The sequence below is a fragment of the Lissotriton vulgaris genome, chromosome 2_1, assembly GCF_964263255.1.
Source record: "Lissotriton vulgaris chromosome 2_1, aLisVul1.2, whole genome shotgun sequence".
Lineage (NCBI taxonomy): Eukaryota > Metazoa > Chordata > Amphibia > Caudata > Salamandridae > Lissotriton > Lissotriton vulgaris.
This window is the reverse complement of record NC_141687.1, coordinates 1,823,178,684-1,823,204,838: the sequence shown is the minus strand read 5'-3', so window position 1 is coordinate 1,823,204,838 and position 26,155 is coordinate 1,823,178,684. Positions and strand designations below refer to the sequence as shown.

At 45.1% G+C, this 26,155-nt stretch overlaps 1 protein-coding gene across 2 annotated transcripts in view; it reads left to right on the top strand.

Annotated features, from left to right (window-relative positions):
• The window catches only part of SPG11 (SPG11 vesicle trafficking associated, spatacsin), a 639,585-nt gene that overhangs the window by 356,915 nt on the left and 256,515 nt on the right, over positions 1 to 26,155 (top strand). For both annotated transcript variants that reach the window (XM_086957913.1, XM_086957912.1), the window contains exons 24-26: positions 1,083 to 1,191; positions 12,039 to 12,198; positions 19,498 to 19,779. In XM_086957913.1, coding sequence (XP_086814039.1) covers positions 1,083 to 1,191; positions 12,039 to 12,198; positions 19,498 to 19,779 — 551 coding nt within the window. The remainder of the gene's footprint in view (positions 1 to 1,082; positions 1,192 to 12,038; positions 12,199 to 19,497; positions 19,780 to 26,155) is intronic.

Genomic DNA, 26,155 nt, shown 5'->3' with positions numbered 1-26,155 from the left:
TGAGCCTGAATACTGTTCTTTCTGTCACTGCTTTTTACCTGGTCTAGATGCAGAAGGGCAGGAGACCTGTATGGGGACTGTTGTCTTACAATGGCTTAGTTCTTAATGTGAACTCCCAGTGACCGCATAGTGTTGGGACACAGTGTCAGGGCAGGTCTGCATTAGTGAGGGCAAATCAAGGCAGACCTTCATTAGCAAAGACTGTACTGGGAAAAATAACACTTTTTAAACAAAAACACATGGCCCCTGAGCCTTTTCTTCATGGTTCAGGTCACAAGAGGTCAGAATTTCAGAGGTCCAAAGAACAACATTTGGGAAAACCCAAGGGATTTGATACCCATACCACCTTCTGTAACATACTGCCATGCAACTACTCCTGCAACCGTCACAATAAAGCTGCATTGCTTCTGCCATTGCAAGCTTTCTTAGTAGACTGCAGTGCTGCAGCTCATGCCAACTTCCCTATCCTATTGCAGTGCTGTACTTTAATGCAAGCTTACTGATCCTGTTGTCTGTTATTGAAATCCTTCTAGTATCTCGGCAATGCTGCTGTTCCTGCATGCTTTCTTGTTATCGCGCAATGTTGTTACCCCTGCAAGGTTCTCTTTTGCACTGTAATTGCCCTGTCTCTGCAGGATTTCCTGTCATGTTGCAGTTCTAATGCAATTTTAAGCTTATTTAATTATAATGCAATGCTAGTATACTTGCAGGCAATCCTATTGCACGATAAAGCTAGTACCCTTGCAAGCTTATTGATGCTGCAGTGCATCTCCACAATCTTTAGATGATGCACTGCTACTGTCCCTACAAACATTTGTGTTATTCCACATTTGCTGCAAGTGTCCCAGACACACTGCAATGTTGCTGCCTGGCCTCTTTTGTTACTAGATCATAATTGCAAACGTGTCTAACATGATCTTTGCTGCATATTTACAAATTAATTAGCCAGAGAATTTAGGTTCTGATACATATTTTGGCCAAATTCAAGATCTCCCTACCCTGTGACTCAATCCTATTGATGAGACTTTGTATTTTACCTTGGATTATGTATATTCAAATTATATTCCTTATATTCCTTACAGCCGAGAAGCTTTTAAAGTTGATAGAGTCTGAGCAGGAGGCAGCTCAAGAGCTACTGACTTGGCTGGAGGATGCTTTCTGGGACACTCTTCGAAGAGAGGATTTAGGCAGGTGAGGAAAGAGTGGATGATGGGTGCCATTAAAAATAAGGGTGTTTACAACAAGAATCTTGTTTAGGAGACCCATCATTAAGAGATATGGATGTTGCACCATCAAGGGCATGTGACATTAACAGCACTATCTCTGTTCGCAATTGCGCTAGGACTAATTTTCTTTCTCTGACCTCAAAGTGTGAGAATGTATGTGGCGTTCATGCTGGCTAACCGGGATGGGCTTGAGGAAGGCTATACGATGTTTTTTGTTTTCTAGTACACAGAAAATTTTAAATATCTGTAAATGAAATGTGCAGATATTTGAGAATATATTGGAATTTGTAAACCACAAATGGTTCTTACGTGTGTAAACAAATATTTTATTATGATCGACACACTATGTGATGACACTTACAAACATTATACTTTGTGCGCTGTAAACTTTTATCAGTAAAACTGTATGTGTGTGCAAATGTAATGGTCTGTCCAATTGAAGCTGTGTTGTATGTAATGGCAGTATGCTACAACACCATGCATGTTTCACTTCACCACACTCCACTCTACTCTGCATCACTCCACACTACTGAAGTCTACTCTGCGCCACTCCACACTACGCCACACCACTCCACTCCACACTGCTTCACTGCAGTCTACTGTGCTCCACTTCACTCTACACCTCTCTACTCTACACCACTTTACTCTATGCCAATGCTCTCTATCCCATTCTACTCTACTATGCATCACTGCACTCTACACCAATGCACTCTACAGCATTTTACTCCAAGCCAATGCACTCTACACCAATCTACTCTGTGCCACTGCACTCTACGCACTGCACTGGCACAGGGTACCTGTGCACTACAATTGAAACCTCGTCATTTGCCAGGCAAAAAGTGGGGGGCTAACCATGTCAAAAGAGGCAGTTTCTCACATTAACACTGCAATCTCAGCCACTGAACTCTACGCCACTCTCCTCTGCACCATTGCACTCTATGCCACTGCACTCTACTCTGTACCACTCTACTGCTCTCTATGCTAGTGCACTATACTCTATGCCACTCCATTCTGCATTGCTCCACTCTACACCACTGCACTATGCCTTTCCACTCTAAGCCGCTCTAATTTATTCTACGACACTGAACTCTGGCACTGCTTTATATGCCACTGCACTTAACGCCATTGCATTCTACTCTGAAAACACTTACTCTACACCACTGCCCTCTACTTCTCTGTGCGCCGTTCCACTCTTTGCCTCTGCAAGCTACCCTGCTCCACTCCTCTCAACTTATTCTTCGTCGCTGCACTCCACACCACTGCACTCAGCGCCACTGTTCTCAAAACCAATACCCTCTATGCCACTGCATTCTACACCAATCTACTCTGCACCACTTCACTCTTTGCCATTATACTCTACACTGCAACACTGTACGCCACTCTTCAGCATTGAACTCTGTCACTTTACTCTGCACCTCTGTATGCCAGTGCTCTCTACACCAATGCACTCTATGCCACACTTCGCTACACCACTACTCTCTGCCATTCTTCTCCACGCCACTGCACTCTGCCATTGCTGTGTACTCTGCACCACTCTACTGTATTCTACTCTACTGCACTCTCCGCTAATGCACTCTGTCACTACACTCTATACCACTCTAATGTTGTGTGCACCAGTGCACCCTATGCCACTGCACTCTACACTAATGCACTCTACCACTGCACTCTACCCTGAACCACTCCACTCTACTCTGAAACAATCTACTCTATGCTACTGCCCTCTATGCCACTCCACTCCACTGCACTCTATGCCACTCTACTCTATACCACTAATGCGCCTTATGCCACTAGTCTATGCCACTGCACTCCATCCTGCAATACTCCACTCAAACCTGCACCACTCCACTCTTCACTTTACTCTGAAACAATCTACTCTACACCACTGCACTCCATACCACTAGTCAGTCTATACTAGTATACTCTACCCTGCACCCTTTACTCTGCACCACGCACACTTCAATCTACTATGGAACAATCTACTATACACCAATGCACTCCGCTGCACCATTCTGTGCCTCTATACTCTACGCCACTTCTCTCTACGCCACTCTACTCTAAACCTCTGCACTCTAGGCCAGTGCACTCAACACCATTTCAATCAAAATTAATGTACTCTACACCAACTACTCTATAGCACTGCACACTATGCTGCTATACTCTACTCTGCAACTCTGTAGTGCACGCTACACTATTTCACTCTACGTCACTGCACTCTATTCTACTCTGCGCCACTCTACTCTGCGCCAATCTTCTCTGCCCCACCGCACTCTGCCACTGCACCACTCAACTCTATGCATAATGCACTCTATGCAGCTACACTTTGCATCACTGCACACCACTCTAATTTATTCTGCACCACTGCACTCCATGCCACTGCACTCTACACCGCTCCACTCTGTGTCACTCTACTCTATACCTCTGCACTCTATCCTGCACCACTCCACTCTTCTCTGCACCACTCCACACTATGCCACATCACTCTACTCTGAAACAATCTACTCTGCGCCGCTGCACTCTGTGCCACTCTACTGCACGCTATGCCAAAACACTCTACACCAATACACTCAGCATCACTCCCTCCCGCTGTAATTTATTCTGCACCACTGCACTCCACGCCACTGCACTCAACACCACACCACTTTACTCTACGCCACCTCACTCTACACTTCACCTTTACACTCTACGCCACTCTACTCCTTATGTCTGCACTCTACGCTGCACCACTCCACTCCACCCTACCCTACCCTGCACTACTCAACTCTACGTCACTTCACTCTATACCGCTGCACTCTATGGCACTGCATTCTACTCTTCAACACTTTAAGCCACTCTACTCCAATCCACTCTACACTGCTTTACTCAAAACCAATGCACTCTACACCACTGTATTTTATGCCATTTCGCTCTAGGCAACTCTTCTCCAATCTATGACACTACACTCTACGATACTTCACTCTATGATGCTTTCCTCCATTCTCCACTCTATGCCACTCTAGAACATAACTCCACTCTAGTATGCTCTACGTAACTATCTCTGTGCCACTATGGTCCACTCTATTCTACAACACACTACTCCACTCTTATGCCACTCCATTCTATGACACTATTTGCCACTCTACTCCAGTCTACGCCACTCTACTCTACTCCACTCTATGCAACTCTACTCTATGGCAATCTATTCTGCTCTACGCCACTCTACTCTACAACACTCTACTCCACTGTGGGCAGCACCCTCTGTGCCACTACACTTTGTTCTACACCACTCCACGACACTCTGCCCTTCCACTCTACGACATTCTACTCCCTCCATGACACTCCATTCCATGCCACTCTCCTTTTACCCCACTAACTTTTAGCCATGCTAAACAGCAGCCACGCTGGTGTACAACATTGCTAACAACATATTGGCAAAGTCAATAGCTCTTGCATAGGTGAGACTTACTTATTGGCTTTGTCAATGCTTGTTTTTAGAAGCAGCCCATTTCCATTAAGGAAGCACAGCTTCTTTAAAAAAAATATTTTTCAATATGTTCTCTGAGAATTGACTGTGATTCCCCTGGACTTGGATGGTCCTTTCCCTTTTGTGAGCAAGTTACCACACTCACCTGGACCTCTGCCTACTCCCCCAGAAACATTTTTTCACACTTACAAAAGGGGAAAAAGTACATGGGCTGTGCATCTCTTCCCTTTTGTGTGCAAGTTACCACATCACCTGGGGGTCAGTAACTTTTCAGTGGTATGTGTCTGTAATTATGGTCACAAACCATACCACTGCCCATGCCCAAAACACACCCCTTCCTAAAACTGAATCTGTATTCATTTGCAACCCCATTTTCTTAGCCGGAAAAACTTTACCAACTCTTAAAATTAGTTTGTTACGTGGTTAGAAATTCTAAATTTTGAACACAAAAATGTTTCGTTCATCTGGCTCCAAGTATCAAGAATTTAACATTTTACAAAATATGCAATTTTGTAATTTGAATTCATATCTGGCGCCATGATAATATAAAGTGTTCAGCCTTGACCCACTACCCATATCCACCCCAGGCTTATTCATGTAAAGTCATGGACATCATCAAGCGGGATGACTTTGGCAAGAGTCCCAAAAGGAGCCAGCGCAGACTGAGATACTTCAGGCCGTCAAAAGCACCAGGGCTTAATTGAAACAAAAATAGACACTGTCCCTATTGAGAAAAATCTGTTATGAACAGAGAGTATTCCAAGAAGCGCTTAGACCACTGCAGCGTTCTTCTCTGAGGAGAGACCCCATAGGGCCTTGGCCCCCACTCTGAGTGTTTAGAGCACAATTCCTTATTTATCGTGATATGTACGGTAATCCTTCAGCATGTAAGAAGAGCAAGACCTGTGCGGTTTGAAAACAACACTGGGACCGATTCACAGAACTAATCTGAGTTAAAATCCTAAACTTATTACTTTTGGTATTGCGAGAAGGAAATTAGTAGTAGTTCAGTTAGGACTCCTAACTTTACTACTACTATACTGAGATAAAACCTAAACTTACTACTTCTGGTATTCACAGAAGGTATTTAGTAGTAGTAAAGTTAGGAGTTCTAACTTTACTACTACTAAATGCCTTCTGTGAATACCAAAAGTAGTAAGTTTAGGATTTTATCTCAGATCAGTTCTGTGAATCAGCCCCATTATGATTTTCTCGGGCTATACCTTGGGAATTCAAAATCTATAGACATTCTTTGATATTGGGAACAAAAAACTGCTCATGCTTCATGTGGAATACATGCTGATGTACCCAGCAGAGTTGCAAATTGTCCGTGCTGGCAGGTTCCAGGTCCAAAAAGAACAGATGATGGACAGAATGCTGAGTCAATCAAACATTCACCCCAGTCACAAATACACACAAACCTGTCCCAGGATGGATGTTTCCGGTCCCGGGAGGACCTGGCCGGTATTTCGGGCTGGTCTGTTCCCATGAGGCACAGGGTAAAGACTGATTTGCATATGGCTGAGTCTAAACTGGGGTGGCATGGTGAGCAGAAGAATGATGATGGATTCAACCCAGATCTTTTGACTGGGTGTGAATGTTTGATTTGCTCAGCATTCCATCCATCATCTGTGTGTCTTTGGCAGGTTCCAGGTCTTCACAGAGCCAGATTGTGTGTGGCACCGGCTGCAAATAGAACACTGTTCACAAAACACCATACGTGTGCGAGCCGGAGTCCATAAAAGCAGGTGGAGCCTATGTCGGAGGCGCAGTCAAGTTTTCTGATAGATAATGCCCCCTGACAAAAGAGACTCTTGGAGTGGTGACCTTGGAGTACGGAGGTGCGGCCACACGGGAGTCTTCTTCACAGGCTATAGCTGTTTATTTATTTATTTATTTTTAATATTTATAAAGCGCAGCATATACCCTAGGGCGTCTTGGCGCTAGCTGTGACAGAAGGAGGGACAGCATGAGGTATAATGACCAATGTTGGATCAAAGAATATTACTCTTGATGGCACAATTGATATAAAATTATGAAATGATGATGGTTAGTTTGCTTTGCAAATACTTTGTACCTGTAGCCTTTTGACTGAATATGTTTTTGTTTGCCAATGAGAAAAGGGGGAGGGAACTGTTTCTCCTTGTGACTCCAGATTTCTTGATGGGAGTTTAGAATGTAGGGCAGGAGCACGGATGTAGATTTGTGGAAAGGGGCACACTCAAAACTGGTGTTTGAGACCGCCTGGTACAAAAGTGTTGAAACGGTTAAGTGACAGATGTGAGGTATAGACAAGGGGCAGTTCTGTCATATTTAAGACCTTGTGCATAACGATAGACGTCCTTCAGGAATTGCACTCTGTAGAACAGAGCTAAATTACACGAAAGATAGCAAGCCACTCTTACTCTGCTTCTTATTTGTCCTGTGTCAGATTTTACAATATAATAGATATTTGGAGGAGATGCTACACAGCCGATAGAGTTCATTCCTGTTACTCCACAATGCATAAAATGCACAACAGGCTAGACTATCTTTGAGTTTGTAATTGGGAGGTGCCTAGATTTGCAGAAATTGACTCCGGAAACGGGACCGCCCTCTGAGGGTGCGGCGGTCCCGCACTCCCGATCAGGATGCGCCCGCCACACTGGCGGGTGCATGGCTTGTTTGCAACATTGCGGCGGGCGGTGCAGAGAGCACCGCCCGCCGCAATGCAACATGACAGGCACTGCACGGTGCCTGCCACGTTGTTAATTGAAAGGCAGGGGGGTACCCCCCATGTGCACCCCTCACTCCCCCGGAGTTCCTGGGGGCCCGCAGCGGGCCCCCGCAAGCAGACTCCGCATGCCTTTCTGTGGCAGCAATGGCGCCACAGAAAGGCATGTTCACTGCCACATTGTAATATGGCTGGCGCAACCATAGTGAACCCTTTTCAGCCCAGTCAACTTGTTGACCGGGCGGAAAAGTGGCGGACGGTCTTTCCGTCTGCCGCGGACCCTCCAGCCATTGTAATATGGTGGGGGGTCTTTGCAGCAAGGATGGCGGGCAGATCGACCCCGCCGGGCTGGCGGTGACTACCGCCGGCCTGGCGGGGGCGATCCGCCCGCCATCCTAATGGGGCCCTTAGTGATGTTTGTTTTGAGAGGAAAGTGTAGTAGATTAAAGATAAACATTCTGAAGAAGGTCCCACGAACAAGGGGTAATGATTTGCCTAGCCTAGAGCTTCATTGTACTGGCTTGATCCGACAGCTACGGAAGCTGGCCCCTCTCCTCTCCTCTTCCGCACTCCGTATGGTAGTCTCGGCCACTATTGTGTCAAGACTAGACTACGGGAATGCCCTTTACCTTGGTCTACCCAAATTTTTGATCAACCGACTACAGGTGGTCCTGAATGACGCAGCCCGTCTGATCTTCAAGGTACCCAGAAGAACTCATGCCTCTGCCCTATTACTCAAGTTACATTGGCTCCCCATTGAACAGAGGGCGGAATTTAAGAGCCTGTGTACTGCCCATAAAGCCATCTATGGGCAAGCTCCTGCGTACATCAAAGAACGCTTGGAGTTATATATCCCCAAGCGACCTCTACGGTCCGCTGAAGCCCAGCTTTTGGTATGTCCCCGCTATAAGTTAAAAACCAAAGGCGGAAGATCCTTCTCGGTTCTGGTTCCACAGATTTGGAACAATTTGCCAGAGTCACTTCGGAAAGAAACACATCTTCTGAGGTTCAGGAAGCAGTTAAAAACTCTGTTATTTAAGAAGGCACTTGTTCTAGTTAAATAAATCTTATTATAATTCCCTGATCATCTTAGTTTTATGTATTGTTGCTGCTGTTTGTTTTAAGCGCCTAGAGACCTGGTGGTTAGTTGGCGCTATAAAAGACTAAGCTAACAATAACAATTGTATGGCTGCATAGCTTTAGCACCCGATGTGCTTGCTTAAACCTAACCTGAACTGGGAATAGCGCCTCCTGACATGAATGAATGGGAGATCCCTTTAGTAAACCTGCTTATAACGGATTGGCAAATGCCCAGGGTTAACCCATAAATCATCAGACAGGTAGTCTGGGAGAAGGTACTTATTATGCAAGTGATCTCCATTTGCTAAATATACGCCACTATTGTAGCCTCAGGTCTTCATTCATCGTTAGTTGAGTAGGGGGAATTATGAAACTAAAGGATACAGCCAAAGTAAATAGCAAATTCGTAACATTTTAGGAGGACCTGGACTGCTTGGTCTTTCTTTTGGGACAGTTTTTATAGTATGCAAATTTGCAAAAAACAGCTAGATAAACCTGGACAATTTTTCCAGATGCATCGGCTGAAACAGCAACACTAATACAAATGTAGCACTGGTCTCTTATGGAAAACTGGTTTCAGGATTATGCAGGTCTTTAAAGTTGTGAAAAATTAAACCATTAAATGAAGACCGGGAGAATGGGACGTGGCTTCCTACAGGTTAAAATAATATTAAATAATTCCGGACTTAGACTGGTGCAATCAGCTAGCTACTCAGAAATCACTGAACTGAACTTAACAACATATAATCAGACTGCCCCTTACAATGCCCTAGGTGTTAAAAGATGAATGCAGGATTCTACCACATGACATGGTCATGTATAAAGATAAGGAAATGTTGAGAAAAGATAAGGAATGTAGTGGCCAGGCTGCACATAGCTATGCCAGGACTACCCACTTGAAACCGTGTCTGCTGGGAATAGTCAAGTCAAAGATGGGGAAATTAAAATATAAATTTGCTACACTTGGACGGTTCTAGCAAAACTTAGAATAGCTGTTCACTGCCTTTTACAGTTCAAGCCATGACTGAAATACTGGCTGAAAGACATCCAGGAGTGGGCATCCGCAGAAGAACTTAGTCATTAATTCTCATGCGTTTACGCAAATTGATGGAGGCAGACTCGAGCATTGCTCCAGATCCTGGTGGACCTGCCGGATAACAGGCCGAAATGAAAACACTTACTAGCTGCAACTGGGTAGAGATGTTTTTCTTCAAGAATCTGTAATATGGAGAGCGATAAAGAGAGATTTGTGAAAAGGATCATGTTTAGTACACCCTGTACCCACTAGACTCCAGTAAGAACTGTTAGCGGTGTTCTCTTTGGGTCTTTGTAATAACGATTGTACGGGGGTATTGTAAGACACATCAGCAGACAGGAGTGACTGGGATTGGGTAGGAATTGGTTGGCTACCATGCTCTTGTGTTATCACTAAAGAAGATTAATGTGATAACTTTTTTCCAATGGTGATTGGCTATCTCTCTGTTGTACTAGAATGTGCTGTAATAAATACCAGTATATCCTATTTTTTCCACTCTTCTCTGCATCCCCACAATTTGCTTATATTAAAAGCGAAAAAATAAGGTTAGCAAAAAAAACGTGGTCACCTCTCAAGCCATGATTTAGCTTGATTCTCTCTCTGTAACATCCCGTAGTCTGTATCTCGTCCTTAAAAGGGTGCTGTTTACAATCAAGACCACATGAAGAAAGATCTCCATTCTCTCCCGCAACCCAGTCTTAGTGACCTTATGCCCATCAACTCTATATCCCTTCAGTGACACAATTTATTAAGCACATAAGTGGCAATACATACACATTCAAAGTCCAGACCCCCGGCACACTACCCGAAGAAGAGCTTTACACCTGTTGCAATGGTGACCTAAAGACAAGTCATTTCCAGATAACATTCTGAACAATCACTGAGACTATTGACTGCTACTTTCCTGCCTTGCTCCTCTCTTCTATCCTCCCCTCCCCATACCCTCTTCCCTCTTAAGCTTTGATAGGCACCATTTGAAATCAGGACATCTCGGTACTAAGGCAAAAAGCGCCATGAAACCGACTGGTGACCGTCCGCGGTGGCAATTCTTTTAACATAACATAACATAACAAAAATACCTAAACAAGTTAAAAACATGAACATAGAACATTTCATTTGTTGGGTTGAGCAATAAATACAAAGCCTTAGCAGTCGTATGAGCAGAAAATCTTCAAAAGATGGGTCTCAACCACTTATGTCGATATAATAACAAGGCAGGACATATAAATAAAACATGTTTAAAATCCAGACTTCCATGTTTATATAAATGACGTGCTAGATATACCGTGCCATTTAGATGTTACAATATTTACCTGAACAATATTTAGACTAGAGGCATCTAACCCCCTGGGCCATATTCCATGCATTGTGAAGTAGTGTGGCTCACTGGTTAGAGGCGGCAGACCCGAGAGCAGAGGACGGCCCGGGACCAGGGTTCGATTCCCGGCGCGGCAGGTTTCGGGACCAGGGTCAGCGGACTCGATAATTCTCTCGCCTCGGTGCCCACTCTGATCAGCGATCACACTCGGCAACTCTGGGCATTAGCTTGCCTCATCTTCACTAACGGCCCCACCAGACCGCCGGGGATGCCTGGTCTCACCCTGGAGATTCCCAGTAAGGGACCATCTCTCAGGGAAGCCAGGAAGGGTTTCGCAGCGGTCTAAGCGCCAGGACGCCCACGGGTAGCAGTGCGCTATATAAATGCCTACACACATTTACATTGTTATAACACTTCATATGCAGTTGATCATGCTTTGAATAAGGATGCCACACTCCTCTTTGTATGTGTTTTTATCCACTCTGCAGTCTTACCATGGTTGTGAATCACTAGTGGCAAAGTAAGTGCCAATCATTATTGCCCAAGGTCTTGGCAAACAGTGAAGAACATTTCTGACTCCAGCGTATAGACTCTGGGCAGTCAGGCGGTTATGTTCACGAAATTAGGACTCCGTCTGCAATGCCTTATCAAATCTTTCATCTCTTTTTATGAAGAAAGGTTGGCGGCTGCGCAAATGGTGACTCACGTGGAAATTCTGTGCCATCTTATGTTATTCCTGTGCACCGTGTGGCAATTTATTACCTTGTTATAATCCTATGGCTTTCTTTGAAAACCTGTAACCATATCTCTGGTGTCAAGACGCTTGTGGCATGACTGAATCCAACATCCCACGCAATACAAAGAAAATACTCTCAAGCACTACTAGAATACTCTATTGTATGACCTTCCATGTTCCAATAAAAAATACATTCTTTATCGCATATGGCTAATCGCGTTGTTTTCAAATTTGACAGTAATGTTGGCAGTAGCTTCAGGCAGATTAGTGTAAATTCTACACTTAATATCAGAAAAATATTTTCACAATTAAAGTAACAATCAAACCTTTACTTTGGTGCTGCAGCAAGTCTATCTGATCTGTGCTCTGTATGTTAGAGGAATGGCCGCATCTGGGAATAAGGTGCCTAATATACCAAAGATTTTTGGTTACGGGGGACGTTCAATTTCTTTCTCTTTTTTTACTCTAGTTCCTCAGGGGAGGTCTGCCTGCAATGGTCTTTGGTGATGAAATTCTGTAGGCTTCATGGCCTTAAGCCCAGCATCTCTTTTCTGCAAGACTGCGCCAAGTCTAACAACTGGCTCCAGTTCATCGTCCAGTCCCAGATACACAGACACCAACCTGAGGAGGTAAGGCAATGCAGGGAATACAGTTGACGCTCTGGGACATAGTCAAAGGAAAAGCCATTGGCTGTGATGGATATTCCTCATCAGAACTTTTGAAATTATTGGGTACACACTCTTGGTTCAGCAGCAAAGGCACTCCTATACAGCACAAAGTCAGTCCATGTGCCTGCTGTGTAAGGTGGTTGCTGTAGAATATGACTTTACATTAGGAAATGATGCTGTGTTGTGGTGTACAGTGTGTATTGGGCAGTCTGTTACTTGAAGTTCATTTTGTGGCAATCAGTGTGTATTGTAATGTGCTGTAGGTGTTTCGTTGTGTGTTGCATGTAGCAATTTTATAGCACTCTGTATTATTCATCGCATGTCTCAGAGTCATAAAGTATTTTCCCGCTCTTCTATGTCCCATCCCTCCTGCTCCTTTTGCTGCCGTCTTTCTCAGCCACCAAGTGTACCCTAAAAAGAAGCATGTTGCCATTGGATTCTTAATGCTGCCAAATTAGACATTAGACTTAGTCCTCTGGATAACCTCTGGGATAGGTGTATGTCTACAGTTTTGCTGGCTAATTGGTAAATGTTTTCTGTCCTAGCACCCTTCTACTCTAAATACCTCGACCCATGACAAAATGCTTACCCTCCCCATGTCAGGAGTCTAAGGAGCCACTACTTCTATTCCAAAGGACTCCCTCCTATCACTTTGCACCTAATAAGTCATCTTCTCTAACTCTTGGGTCCCTCCCAGCACTGCTCTCCATTGACAGTGTATAATCAGATCTGTTAGAGACTTCTAGCTGCAGATTCCTTACCTTAGAATTATCCCCAATTGTCAGACTAGATCCAGAAAATTTTCTTGAGCAGTACCACTGTGCGCTGATAGGTGGCATCGTTTGGCTCTGCGTTGGGTCATTGGTGGCGTCTGCACCAGAAGTCAGAAGTGACATGTGCGGTGCCGATATAAGAGCCACCCCGGTGCGCTGACGTCACTTCTTTTCTTTCTGCACCAGTCAACACAGATCCAGAGAGAACTACCCACAGTGTCCACTAGAAAAGCTAGCTTCCTTCTCTGCGACGCCTATCACAGATGGATGCCTTTGGTGTCTGCAGCACAACCACGACGTGAAGACCTGCGTCGACTGCCGCCCCATGCACCCCAAGGCCTTTAGGGAGCGGGCCCTCAAGTCTCCTGTCTCTTTGGGCTGGGGCACTTTAAGTATAGCAGAGCCTCGGCCAGGTCCCCGGGCCTTGCCATGACTACCCACCAACCCAAGTCTGCCTTTCTCTTCTTTCGTGGCCACGGAGGAGGCTTACACCTCAGCTTCCACCTCAGCACGCAAGCCCCCCAGCCTCTGCATGCCTGAGGATGCAATACACTCAGGCACCGGGTGGGGGGGGGGGGGGGGGCAGTCGGACTTCGAGCCAGTCCCTTCCCCTCCTCCATCCCCACCCCCAACCCCACCCCAGCAGCCACAGCCTCCAGACCTCTTTAGTTTGCCCTCAAACCATCGTGGACAGTAGTGGAAGGCAGGTTATGCCTGCACCACTGGAGGTCGTTAACTTCAGACCACTGGGTTCTCCTGATCATTCGAAGTGGTTACTCCCTCCCCTATGTGACTGCTCCTCCACCCATGCCACCCATTTGCGACAGGCTGACGGAAGACCATCTCTCCTAACTCTGCCAGAAGGTTGCAGCTCTCTTGGCCAAGGAAGCCATGGAGAGGGTTTGGATGCCAGAAGTAGGTCATGGTTGCCATTTCTGCTACTTTCTGGTGCCCAGAAAGGATGGAGGCCTTTGTCAAAAGGAGAAATTCAAAATGCTAATGCTCGCTCAAGTCCTGTCTGCCCTGGATTTAGGAAACTGGATGGTAATGTTGGACTTGCAGGACGCATATTTACACATTCCCATCCTGCCCGCTCAAAGACATTACCTGCCGTTCACAGTGAACCACAACACTTTCAGTTTGCTGTGCTCCCTTTTGGCCTTACCAGCACCCCTCAGGTGTTCAACAAGGTGATGGCGGTGATTGCATCTCATTTCAGACATCAGGGATACCAGTTTTTCCCTATCTCGATGACTGGCTGTTGAAGGCGGACTCAACCCAGGCTGTCGTCTCCCTCCTTCAGATGACGGCGGACCTCCTGCACTCTCTGGGGCTCACTATCAGTGTGCAGAGATCACACCTGACTCTCTCTCAGACACCCTGTTTCATCAGAGCTGTTCTCTACACACAGTTTCTGGCTTATCCTACTGAATGGTGGGCACTATTCACAAAAGTAAACTTATATCTAAGTTTATGACTTTGAGAAGTCATATAAAGGGCATTTACGAGTACTATTTTTTATGTCTGCACTTGGACATAAAGATAGTACTCAAAAATACCACGAGTCCAGGATATTCAGGCTATGATACCTTTATTTCAGCCTCTATCCTGGTTTTCAGTGAGACTAACTCTGAAAATGCTTGTCCTCATGGCCTCCCTCATCCTGCTTGTGACACATGCATGCTGGCATATGCAGGTCCTGCAGTGGGAGCTAAAGTTTCAGTGGGTGCAGCATCAAGGGATTCTCTTCAACATAGTTCACATGGGAACTGCACAAGATCTGCAGTGGTCGTTAACAAACTGCGATCGGGTCAGCGGCAAATCCTTCCCCAACCAGATCTGACAGTGGTGACGGATGCGTCACACCTGGGATGGGTGGCTGTCTTGGAGAGTGGATCAGAGGCCTCTGGTCTGTGATGGAATAGTACTCCACATCAACCAACGGAGCTTTGGGCAATCATTCTGGCACTGAAAGCCTTTCTACACTCTATCAAGGGAAGGCTAGTGCAGGTGTTCATGGACAACACCACCGCCATGTGGTACTGCACCAAACGGGGTGGGTGGGGTCATGAACCCTTTGTCAAAGGCATTTCGCTTCTGGACATGGCTGGAACGTCAGGGCATATCCCTGGAGGTATAACACATGGCTGTCTCTCTGAAGGCCAGTGTGTACGAACTCAACCGAGATGCCAAGGGGATCACAAATGGCGTCTCCAGCTAGAGGTGGTGCAGCGTCTCTTTCAGCAGTGGGTAGAGCATTGGTGAGATCTGTTTGCCACTGCCAAGGACATGCAATGTCAGTAGTTGGAGTTTCCAAGGCAGCTCTCACGAACGGGTGCTTTTTTGTCTTGAGTGGAGCTTTGGCTTCTTGTACCACGCCTGCCCAGAGTTCTCAAGAAGATCCGAAACAACTAGGCCCAGACTTGGCTAGGAGAGTTTGGCATCCCGAACTGTTGAGCATGGCTATCAGTCGTCCCATCAGGCTGGCTCTTTAGGTGGTTCTTCTGTCACAGCAGCATGGGAGGGTTCTCCATCCAAGCCTGTCAAGCCTCAGCCTTTATGCGACTGAGTGGCGACAGTTGACAGCTTTCAACCATCTGCCTGAAGTCTGCAAGGTCATCTTGGCTGGCAGGCGTCTTTTCCACCTAGACGGTATAGCCTGCTACTGGAGCAAGCTTGCTCCCCTTTCTCAACTCCTTCTGCTTATTCTCTCTCTTGCCCAGCATGGCTCTGTCTTGGGCACCTTAAAGGGTTTTCTTTCTGCCATCTCAGCTTTCATGCAGTTGCCCAATCAGCTATCCATCCTCAAAGCTCCCGTTTAGGTAGATTTTTGACAGGTCTCCTAAAAATGTTTCCACCATCACCTTTTATCATGCCTCAGTGGAACCCCAGACTTGTACTTAACTTTCTGATGCGTGCTTCCTTTTAGCTGCTACATAACCGCCCTCTAAGGCTACTTGTCATAAAGACGGCCTTATTTGTGGCAATAACATCTGGGCGGTGTGTCAGTGAGCTCCACGCATTGTCATCTAAACCTCTGTACCTAATCAGCTTTACAGACAAGTTGGTTCTTCACACTAGAGCTTCAGTTCTGCTGAAAGTTGTCACTCCCTTTCATGTAGGCCAGTCCATCACTGTACCTACCCTCCAAGGAAGAGCAGTAACTCCATCATCTGGACCCAAAAAGAGAATTGTTGTTCTACCTTGCCTACACAAGAGAATTCCGGGAGGATGGCCAACTCTTCGTGGGGTATGCTGGGGCCAAGAAGGGCTGTGTTGAAACGGACATTCTCCCGTTGGATCGTACTCTGCATTAAAATCTGCTACGCAATGGCCAAGAATCAACCCCCTGAGGGTTAGCATGCTCATTCCACCAGACCTAAGGCTGCGACTACTGCGCTAGCTTACCGAGTTCCCATCCTGGGCATTTATCAGGCAGCAACATGGGCATCTCTGCACACATTCACCAAACAATACTGCCTGGATATCAGGTCCTTCGGGATGGGCACTTTGCCCGGTCCTACATGACTTTCTAGTGTGAATTAATTCTGCATATCCACCGCCATGGAGGGATTGCTTGGACTTCTATTCGAAGATAAGGAATCTGCTGCTAGAAGTCTATCAGATGAACAGGCTGCTTACCTTCGGTAACACCTTATCTGGTAGAGACTCTATCTAGCAGCAGATTCCATCCCTACCCACCCATCCTCCTCGCTCTGCGAACAGATTTCTAGGGTCAGGGCTTTCCCCTTTCAGGGCCTAGTTTTCCACACCAGTTGTGAGTGTTCTTCGTGTCTCCGCGCTCCTGGTGTGGAAAGTCCCTAAAATTTACTGATATCAGTGCGCTAGGGTGGGGCCTTTAGGGGCACCGTGCATGTCTCTTCAAGTGCGGACAATGCCTAGTGGAGTAGAATGAGGCCACCTACTAGCATGTAGTGTTTACTGCTCAAGAAATGTTTCCAGGTTCAAGTGTGACACATTGGGATAATTCTAAGGTAAGGAATCTGCGGCTAGATGGAGTCTCTACCAGGTAAGGCAATACCGAAGGCAAGTAACTTGTTCGTCAGTGCCATACTTTGGTCATCTCGAAGCTTAAAATGGCTTTTCACCACAACATTCAATATCATCTTTGTGTACTCTCTCGTACAATAGCCACTTCTACATCTCGTTTCCAGTTGTCTATTGGTTCTGTTGTCGGGATCTTCTCATCCATCTTCTTGCAGATGGAGAGGCACATAAATAATGGCTCATGTAAGCCTCATTACCAGAAGTACTGCTTGGGAGCGAATGGGCAGCCAGTATTTCTTACATTTGTGCATGTGTGAGTAAGTGACTGACTGAGAAAGACAGATACAGAAAGAGAGAAAAGAAAGAAAGAGAAACAATTCCTGTTGGTTCTGGACACAGTGACGATTCCTTCAATGGTTCATTTGTCTACCATTTCATCATAGTAAGTGCTCAACAATACTTGACTCTCTGGATATGCCGTATTTTTGAAGTAGTATTTAGTTGTCTGAAATGCCTTTATACCTTATTTATTCTACCTCACTAACTCCAGTATGGGGACTTGACTTCTTACTTGCCTGACCAATCCTCCTAAAGGGAGAAAATCAGATCAAGCTTACTAATTCATATGCCTTCAGCCCACTTAATGCCTCCTGACTATGCCGTATGAAATGGTGTGAAATACGTAAACTAAATGTAACTCATATAAGTCAGATAAAGGCTCTCCATTTCTCTTCTGGTGCTTACTATCTGTGCTCCCTCTATTTATGCTCTTTCTGATTATGCTCCTCTTGTTCTTAGGTTAGGTTCATGTTTTGTCTGCTTGCCCTTCCTTCTCTTGTTCCCATTCACTCACTCTTCTCACGATCTCCCCACACCTTTCTTCCCCTGCTCGCACTTATGGTCCCGCTCTCAGGGTTTATGTTACTACCACAATGCCCACTACACGTATTGCCGAGGTACAGCTACATAAATGCTACTAGATAGACTGCCACTTTGTTAGGTATGTTTTCAATGTACTACTTCTTCCAACCTATACAACTAGAAAGGCTTTTTAAAATTATGTTACAAATAAATATTGACACGCCTTACCTTTTTAATGTTGAATTCAGTACCTAACAGCTAGGGCGCTCGACCTCGGACCTGGGGATCTGGGTTCGAGTCTCGGTAACGACGCCAAACATCCTGTGAATCTGGGCAAATCACTTAATCTCCCCGTGCCTAACAAAAATGAATGTGTGTCCTCATGTAGCGTAACTGGTGCTATGTAAAGTGCTCTGATACCTGATTCGGGTCAAGTTCGTGCTATATAAAACTCTGGGGAAAAAAATAATAATTTTAATTAATTGAAATAACATTATATTAATTACATTACAAATCATTTCTCCTCACAACGAATTTACATTAAATACACCATTCCTTAATTAATTTTAGTTAAATTATAGCAATTTAAATAATTGGCCAATACTAAACCGATTTCTTTCCCTAATTTAATTTTAACTAATTTAATGGTAAAATAACTTATTTTTGGCGAGCATAACCCTATCCAGTTATTGATTAATATTTCATTAAGGTAGTTATTTTAATTAACTAATTTATAATTAATAGGTATACTTGAATGGTACTGGCCATTAACATGTTTAAATTCAATCTATTTAATTGATATGAAATTACATTAAAATGAATAACAGCCAGCTTGCCCTAATGCTATCCCCAACCCTTAGTTAATTGGGGTTATATATAATGTATTTTTTTAAAATAATCCAACCCTAATTCTTTACTTTAATCCCTAGCCAATAATTAGTTAAAATTACTTTTTTTTTATAAACCACTAAACTGTTACCCTAGCCCTTAATGTAATAGAACAACAGTTTATTAAATCCATCCTTAACCTTAATTATGTTTACCTAAAGTTGAGTTAGGTTAATTAGAACAAGAGACCCACTAGTTACTGTTATTCTAGTTGAAATTAATTTCATTTGCTTTGCTTTTTTATTAATTTACCTTAACCCTTAGGAATTTATCTTGAATTGAGCAATGAACCCAAACTCTTAATTTTTACCTTACATGAAGGTTACCTAGAACCATTTAGCGGTAGTCAATGTAGTGATCACACCGATGTAGTGACCCCTTGATGTAGTTTCATCAGAGTTGTGGGGTTATGCCCACTGTCCATCACTTTCTTTATCTTATTATACTCAGTTCATCCTCTAAGACTTTTGCACCTTTTTCACTCTTGTCTGCCACTGTCAGTGTAGTTCTGAGCATGCCATCCTCCTCCAAGCGGTTACGTAAGTATGGTTGTGATTACAGCTTTTTGGCTCTAAACACGTGCACAACTTCAGTCGTTAGCCAAGTCTATCCTGGAGGCAAAGCATTCTCTTTAAGTATTGTTCGATTCAGTGGCACAGTTTTATCTCTTTTGTGTGACTCTCACCTTCTCATCTGGATAATAAACACCTTGATGTATTTCTCTCACTAGGTTCACTCTCTCCTAGCATACTTTGGTGATGTGCCTCTGCAGGATCACCTGGATCTAGCCTTTGAGAACATTCAGTTCTCTGCACAGGCTGCTGAAGGCGAGAAGGTCATCATGCAAAGCGAGGCGAAGACCAGGAGGACGGGACCACCACCCAGCATGCTGAATGATGTCTTCCAAGTGCTTTTCTGCAGCTGGGAGGATCCCACCCCTTGGAGCTTTCTCTTGGCCGAAGCTGTGAAACAGCGGGTACCCCTCTTCAGCGTCTTGGCTGCTTGTCTGCAGGTGAGGTCTTTGTTTCTCCAGGATGCAGTATTACTAATCCACACTCCCAGACCTAGCAAGTAGAGGTCACTGTAAGAGAAGCACTCCCATCCCTGGTTAACATGTAACACTGTAATGCCAGTACTTGTTGCGTCATCATTATTATAAGCAGGAGTTACTGTGCTGTGAGTGGCTGTGTAAGCTACACTTCAATTTCTATTCTTAGGAAATGTAATATTTTCACAGTACTTACTTTCGTGTTCAGCTGCTGCCCATCTGATTCTGTTTTTTCATTATTTTCTCCTTATGTGAAAGTAGAGGGTTTTAACCGAGTTTATCTAGGTGCATGTATTAAATTCTATTTGCTAAAATTACAAGTCCGCAGTACCTTATGATTTTGCAATCTTAATGCTGAGAGAGCTTTCGACTACATGGGCACAGATTTAATGGTCAGTGGGAAGGTTCATTCCAAATATGGTTTTCACTTCAAGTAGGAAAACAGATGTATGGGAAGCTGTAGGTGCTGCGGTGTGCAGAATTCCCAAATTTTGGAAACATCATTGATTCGAAGAGGGGCTAGACAGAGTGCCACCTGTCGCAGTAGATTTTACACCCGCAAAAGGGTCTTTAGCAAGGTTGATGAAACTGCCATTTTCCTGCATGAGGATACAGTTGACCTTATTATCACATATTTCACTCAACATTCATGACATCCTCATATATGTCAAGTGTCCAACCTTGAAGGTACTAGGCATGCTAGATTATGTCGAAGTATTTGTTTTTCCTTTAAGCTCAGGCATTTCTTCTGTAAAGCCTTAATATTTATCTGCTCTCCGGTTTTAAATGGGAGTGATTGTAAGCTTTGGGGTTGTTGATCATAAATGGAAACGTCAGCTAGGAGGTTGCATATCTATTCAGTTGTGCCTACATTAAATGATTTGAGCCGGTCTGCCCTTTTCTCAGATGGGAAAGATGCAAGTAGCCAAAATGGGAATGGTGCTCAGTTCACTATATAACTTTCAAGCGATGCCCAAGTTCATTCCTGACTCCTTGTTTTGCAAATTTGGGCACTGTTTATTCAAGGGACATTCTTCCGGAGAGGTTTTACAGACAAAAAGAGGGGTGAGAGTTCAGGTTTTTCAGAAATACTGCTACGGTGCTCAGTTTCAGCATCTGTTCAGCAGCTGGGTGTAGAAGATTATTTCAAACCTCACTGAATACTAAGTAAGGTAACTGCTCAGAATCAAATAAATACCAACCACATCAATGTGCAGGATTCTTCTTGGGCCTCTATGGCTGTGAAGTATGTACGCTCCTACTTTGCAGTCCATGTTGCAAGCTCTAGTTTTTTCTCCCTCGCCACTGCACACATGACAGTTGTGCGTGTGCTGAGGTCTTTATATGATGTGGAATGAGACCCAGAGTAGTACTTTGTGGTCAGGAGGGCACATTAGGTACAACTCCTATTTATAGGGGAGTGACTACAATCATCTCCCTGCACTGACCGTGATGGCTGCAAAATTATTGTAGAGCAAGGCAAACTTTTTTCCTGCTTCCTGCTTTGGGAGTGCAGTCTAGCTGCCAAATTATTCTGCCAGTCCTCCATAACTGGATCCTCCTCCCATCCATAAGTGGAACAGATGTTGCATGTGTGTGTGTGTACTACAGACGTGTAGATGTTGCACATGCACACATTGCTATGTGTGTAAAATGCATGTGGAGCATTTTATAGTGCATGTGGCTTCAGCCACGGTGAAGTCTATATTGTATCAGGCATAGTCTATGTGGTACTTAAGATGAGGGCTAGGAGGAAAAAGCCCAGACAGCAAATGTATATTGCAAGGCTTCATCCCACAGAACATCCCAAGGATCATTTTCAGGAGGGCCGATAGCAGAGGGCTAGTGAAATTAAGAAAGTAGATAGAAGGCTTCCATCAAGCTGTACAGTTTCTCCTGCCCCTTCATGGCCCCAGCTGCAATATGCTCATGACCACAAGCTCTGCTGCCAATCATGCATTTTCACTACTTATGTTGATGCTGCTGTGACCTATCCGTTTCCACGTGTGAGTGTGAGATGAAGTGCAAACTCAGTCAGTTCGGCTGAGGCCCCAAATCAAGTATATGTGCCTGAAGGGCCATCCCGAGTGAATGCCTTGGCAGTGCGGCAACCTCCACAGCAACACAGTACCTAGGAAAGAATTTCATGAACCTCATGGAAAATACTGTGACATTCTTCCCCTGTGGAGAGAAACAAGAGTATTCCATTCCAGATTGAGCAGTGAATTATTGTTCGTCGCTGAATGACTTTTAAGTGATGAGCCTCTAATACACCACCTCTCCGAGAAATCTTTGAACTCCTCAGCTTCTGAGAATCAACCGCTAAAGAGACTTGCTTGGAGATCAGTTGTGGGGCTAACATTGAGGTTAAAAATCACTGGTTCATATAATTGGAGCCCAGTAACATCTAACTGCTCAAGGACTCCTGGAGAATTCTCAGTGTCTAATAAATTGATGGGGGAAATATGTGTGAAAGTGGCATGCACCAAAAGAGATACAAATGGATACTTTAGCTTAAAGCATTACTAGGTAAATATGGTGTTTGAGGATGCTTATTGTGTGAGTGAAGAATTGAGTATACAGAAAAGGTTGCACCAGTTTAGCAGATTTGCACTCAGAGCAACAATAAATAATTATTGATTCATGCTGTGAGTGGTGGAATCTGGACAGAAAAAAATTCTGTTTATTAGTAGCAAAGCTTCTGATGTTGGCGGCACATCAGTAAAGTTTCTGGAACTGCTCAGCGGAGAACCGCTATTGTAGTACAAAAAAAGGACTGTGAGGATGTAGGAAGAAAAATACTAATGTTCATAAACCGATTATGTTTTAAGATCAAGCACTGACTGGACATAGATTTGCCAATTACTATTGGATGGTTTATTGAGTGTTGAGTCACGAATCCCATTCCACCTCCCTAAGTAAACTTTGGTCTGCTCGACATTGCTTCCCTGAGGGTCAAGTGCCAAAAGGGTGTTTGGCACCCAATTGTGGGCTCAATAATAAAGTTAATCTGCAGGACACTGGTCACAATCTGAGCCCAGTAATCTTTGTCTGCCCTGGGGTTCCTGAATACAATCCCACAATTGGTGGCAAGCACGAGATTCCAGTTCCAACAGATGCAAATAGCAGTTAATAAATTTAGCTTTGTCACACACAGCCTGCACATAAAAATAATAGATGGAAAGGGGAAGAAGTAAGCCTGAAAAGCGCATCCCTAGATGAGTTGAAGTAGATGTGTTGGGATAGGAGATGCAGTGCTTCAAAGTCCAATGATAGGGAGTTTATTATTCATGTTCATAAGGTTGCAGGACACTTAAGCAAGGGTTGGAGAGGAGACTGCAGTGCACACAGGCTCTCAATAGTTCCTGAGCTCAGTCTTCCGCTAGACTGCCCCACCCAGCGTCCCATAAATTGTTCTCTACCGTTTCCCAGAGACCGTCTCCTTCACCCATCTGTAGGGTATCCATGTCCCCAGTTCCCACAATTGTTCCCTTGGGTAAGTTAGATTTTGCTGAGACCCCGAACCTTGAGCTAGGTCTCCAGAAAGCTAAGTAAGAGTAGGAAGAAAAAGCTAGGGGGTTTTAGAAGGACAACTTAGATCAGACCGCCAGAAGGAAAAAGAAAGCTGAATGGATAGATATGATAATTGGACCTGTGAAGAGAGAAAGATCAAACAGGAAAGAGAGAGAGAGGGTGAGATTGAAAAAGGCTCAGATTAGCAGCATAGAAAGAAGCTAGCTTGGGCTGTGTGCACTACCAAGACTAAAATGGCCAACAAGTTTGGTGCAAAGGGTAAGACGGCAATGGGGGCGAACCGATCCCTCAGGAGAATGAAAATTCCACTGCATTGGCACAGACCCGGTCAAACTCCCTGTTAGACCTGTCTGCTTCTGGGGAGACTCTAACCATTATTATTTATTTTTGTCCCCCTTAGCCTCCCAGAGTTTCTATTTTTATTTTTACATATGTCCATCAGGAATTTTTAATGCTGTCAGGGGGCTAGGTGTTCCTTGGCGATGACGCCATTTTTCCCTCATAACCTGTGAGGCCTAGTCAGCCCCCTTGAAAATCTAGGGATCTCCAGAAACCTAAAATGGTGTCCACCAACTGCCATAACGGACACTACTGGAGGACAGGTCCATAGGTTAACATTAGGGAACTTTCTAGAATCCACTAGAGACTTCTGCAGGTCTCAGGCCACCCTATATAAGGCCAGTGACCAGCAGCCATTTTGTGCTGACCCAAGGGTGGAGGAGTGAGGCAGTGGTGAGAGGAGGTGGACACACTGAGAGCAGCTAGTTTGTTTCTGAGGCAGACAGTTTCTTCAGAGGGTTGTTCCCCCTTCAGCCTCTGACCAATCCCTCTCCATACATCAATTGCTGAGAAGAACAGCCACCTGAGTGTGAAGGGAGACCCTTCTTAACCTGCACCCCAGTGGAAGCTGACAGGACACTCTTACTGAAGATCATTCTCACATCCCCTGCCCAGCGCTGCACCTACCAGTGTGACAAAACAGCTGTGGACCCCTTGACGTGCCCTGGTGAGGTCGGGGGATTGTGGAGCCTGTTGTGACCTAAGGAGCGAGGGCGCCGTGTGTGCACATCCTTCCTGAGAAGCCGGTGAGGGAAGTGACTGAGGAGGAGCAGCGGCGCTGCTACGATCGGCTGTGGGACCCCGGGGGCACCGGCCGCGTCAATCGGAGAAGGAAGCGCTTCCGCGCATGTTTTGAGCGCGAACGCTTCTGTGGAGGCAGGAGGGGCCTAGGGTCGGGCAGGCCCAGAAGAACAGCGTCCTTCCTGAGAGCGGCCGCGCAGAGGCGGGAGAAGAGCGAGCGCTTCCGCGCATGCCCGGTGGAGTAGTGCCGCGAGGAAAGCCGGTCGCGTCAACAGAGGAGCGCTGCGTCAGAGCTCTGGCGATCGATCCCCTCGGAGGAGGCAGAAGCGCCTCAGCGGACGACGCGGTACGGAGCCTTGGGGCCGGGGAAGCCTTCCCTGTCTTCCCTCATCAGCCGCCTGCTGCCAGGCTCCATCGTACAAAGAGGACTCCCGCTGACACATCAACAAGCCCCCCCAAGTAAGCCGGGTAGTGTGGGAGCGGGAGGCGGCAGCGCTGAGTGCCGAGAAAGCGGAACAGTGGGGCTTCGCCCAACCCAATAACTGAATAGACAAGGAGAGCCTGACGCGAGGAAGCAGGCTAGTGAATTGCTCAACCCCTGTTAAAATTATCCAATAAATTGGCTCAGAGGAGAAAGGTGTGCAGGGAACCACAGGGTTCCTGAGTAGAAACCCCTACAGTCTATTGCTAATTGAGGGAGTAAGTCCTCTACCAGAAAGGTGTAGCCTATAAATTCACTAGGGGGAAGTCTTGTTAATACTACTGTGTCTTCCTTTTAGCTACTTACCTGGTGGGTTATGCTGTGAAGATCTACATCCAGTAGAGGTCTGTTGAGTTGAGCAGTTACTTAAGAGCTGTGGGGTAATGTACTTGCTAATGAGTTATTTAAAAACGTATTGAACTGTCAGACTGCATTTTCCTTTCTGTAAACATATAGTAGTGAAATGTATTGTGACCTGAATAGCCATTGACCATAAATGTACCCTTGATTCTTAAAATCTGACCAGGAAAAATATTGAAGTGTGATCTGAATTTCATGAACAAGGTGTAATCTAATTGTGTATTATACCTGTCTAAAAGTATAACAAGAAAAGAATATTATTTTTATAAAAGGTAACGGTATTTTTCCAAACAGTGGTGTTGTGTCTTTTATTTTAGTGGTTCATCACTGAGTTACTGTGAGTGAGACTTGTAAGCGCTTAACCAACGCCTTGAGTTAGCTGTAGCCACTACTGTGCCAAGCTACCTTATGTAGACTTGGGGTAATCTAGGTCCAACACTCCCTCATTGACACCAGTCACTCCATCGCTCTCAGGGGGTCCTAGAGATTTTTTTGCTTTGCTCCAAGATTACTGCTGAGAACCGTACCAAGGATCACCTATAAATTATGTTGTGTGTAAATAGTAAAGTACTTTCTCTTTAAAGACAAAGCACTGAATGAACATTGATTGATGTATTACTATTGGTTGGGCGTATTGAGTTGAGAATCTCAAACCTCACACCTCCTCCCTCAGTAAGCCTTGGACTGCTCACTTTTGCTACCCTGGGAGTGCTAAAGGGGTTTACTTGGTGCTCAGTTTTGGGCTCAAGAGTAAGAATACATTTCAGGCCATTAGTGGTTACCGGTTCTGTTTGTAACAGTCTGAGCCTAGTAACCCTTGTCTGCCTTGGAAACTTCTGAAAAAGTGTCAATGGGGCTTGAATCTTTTGCAGAAACCTATGCTTT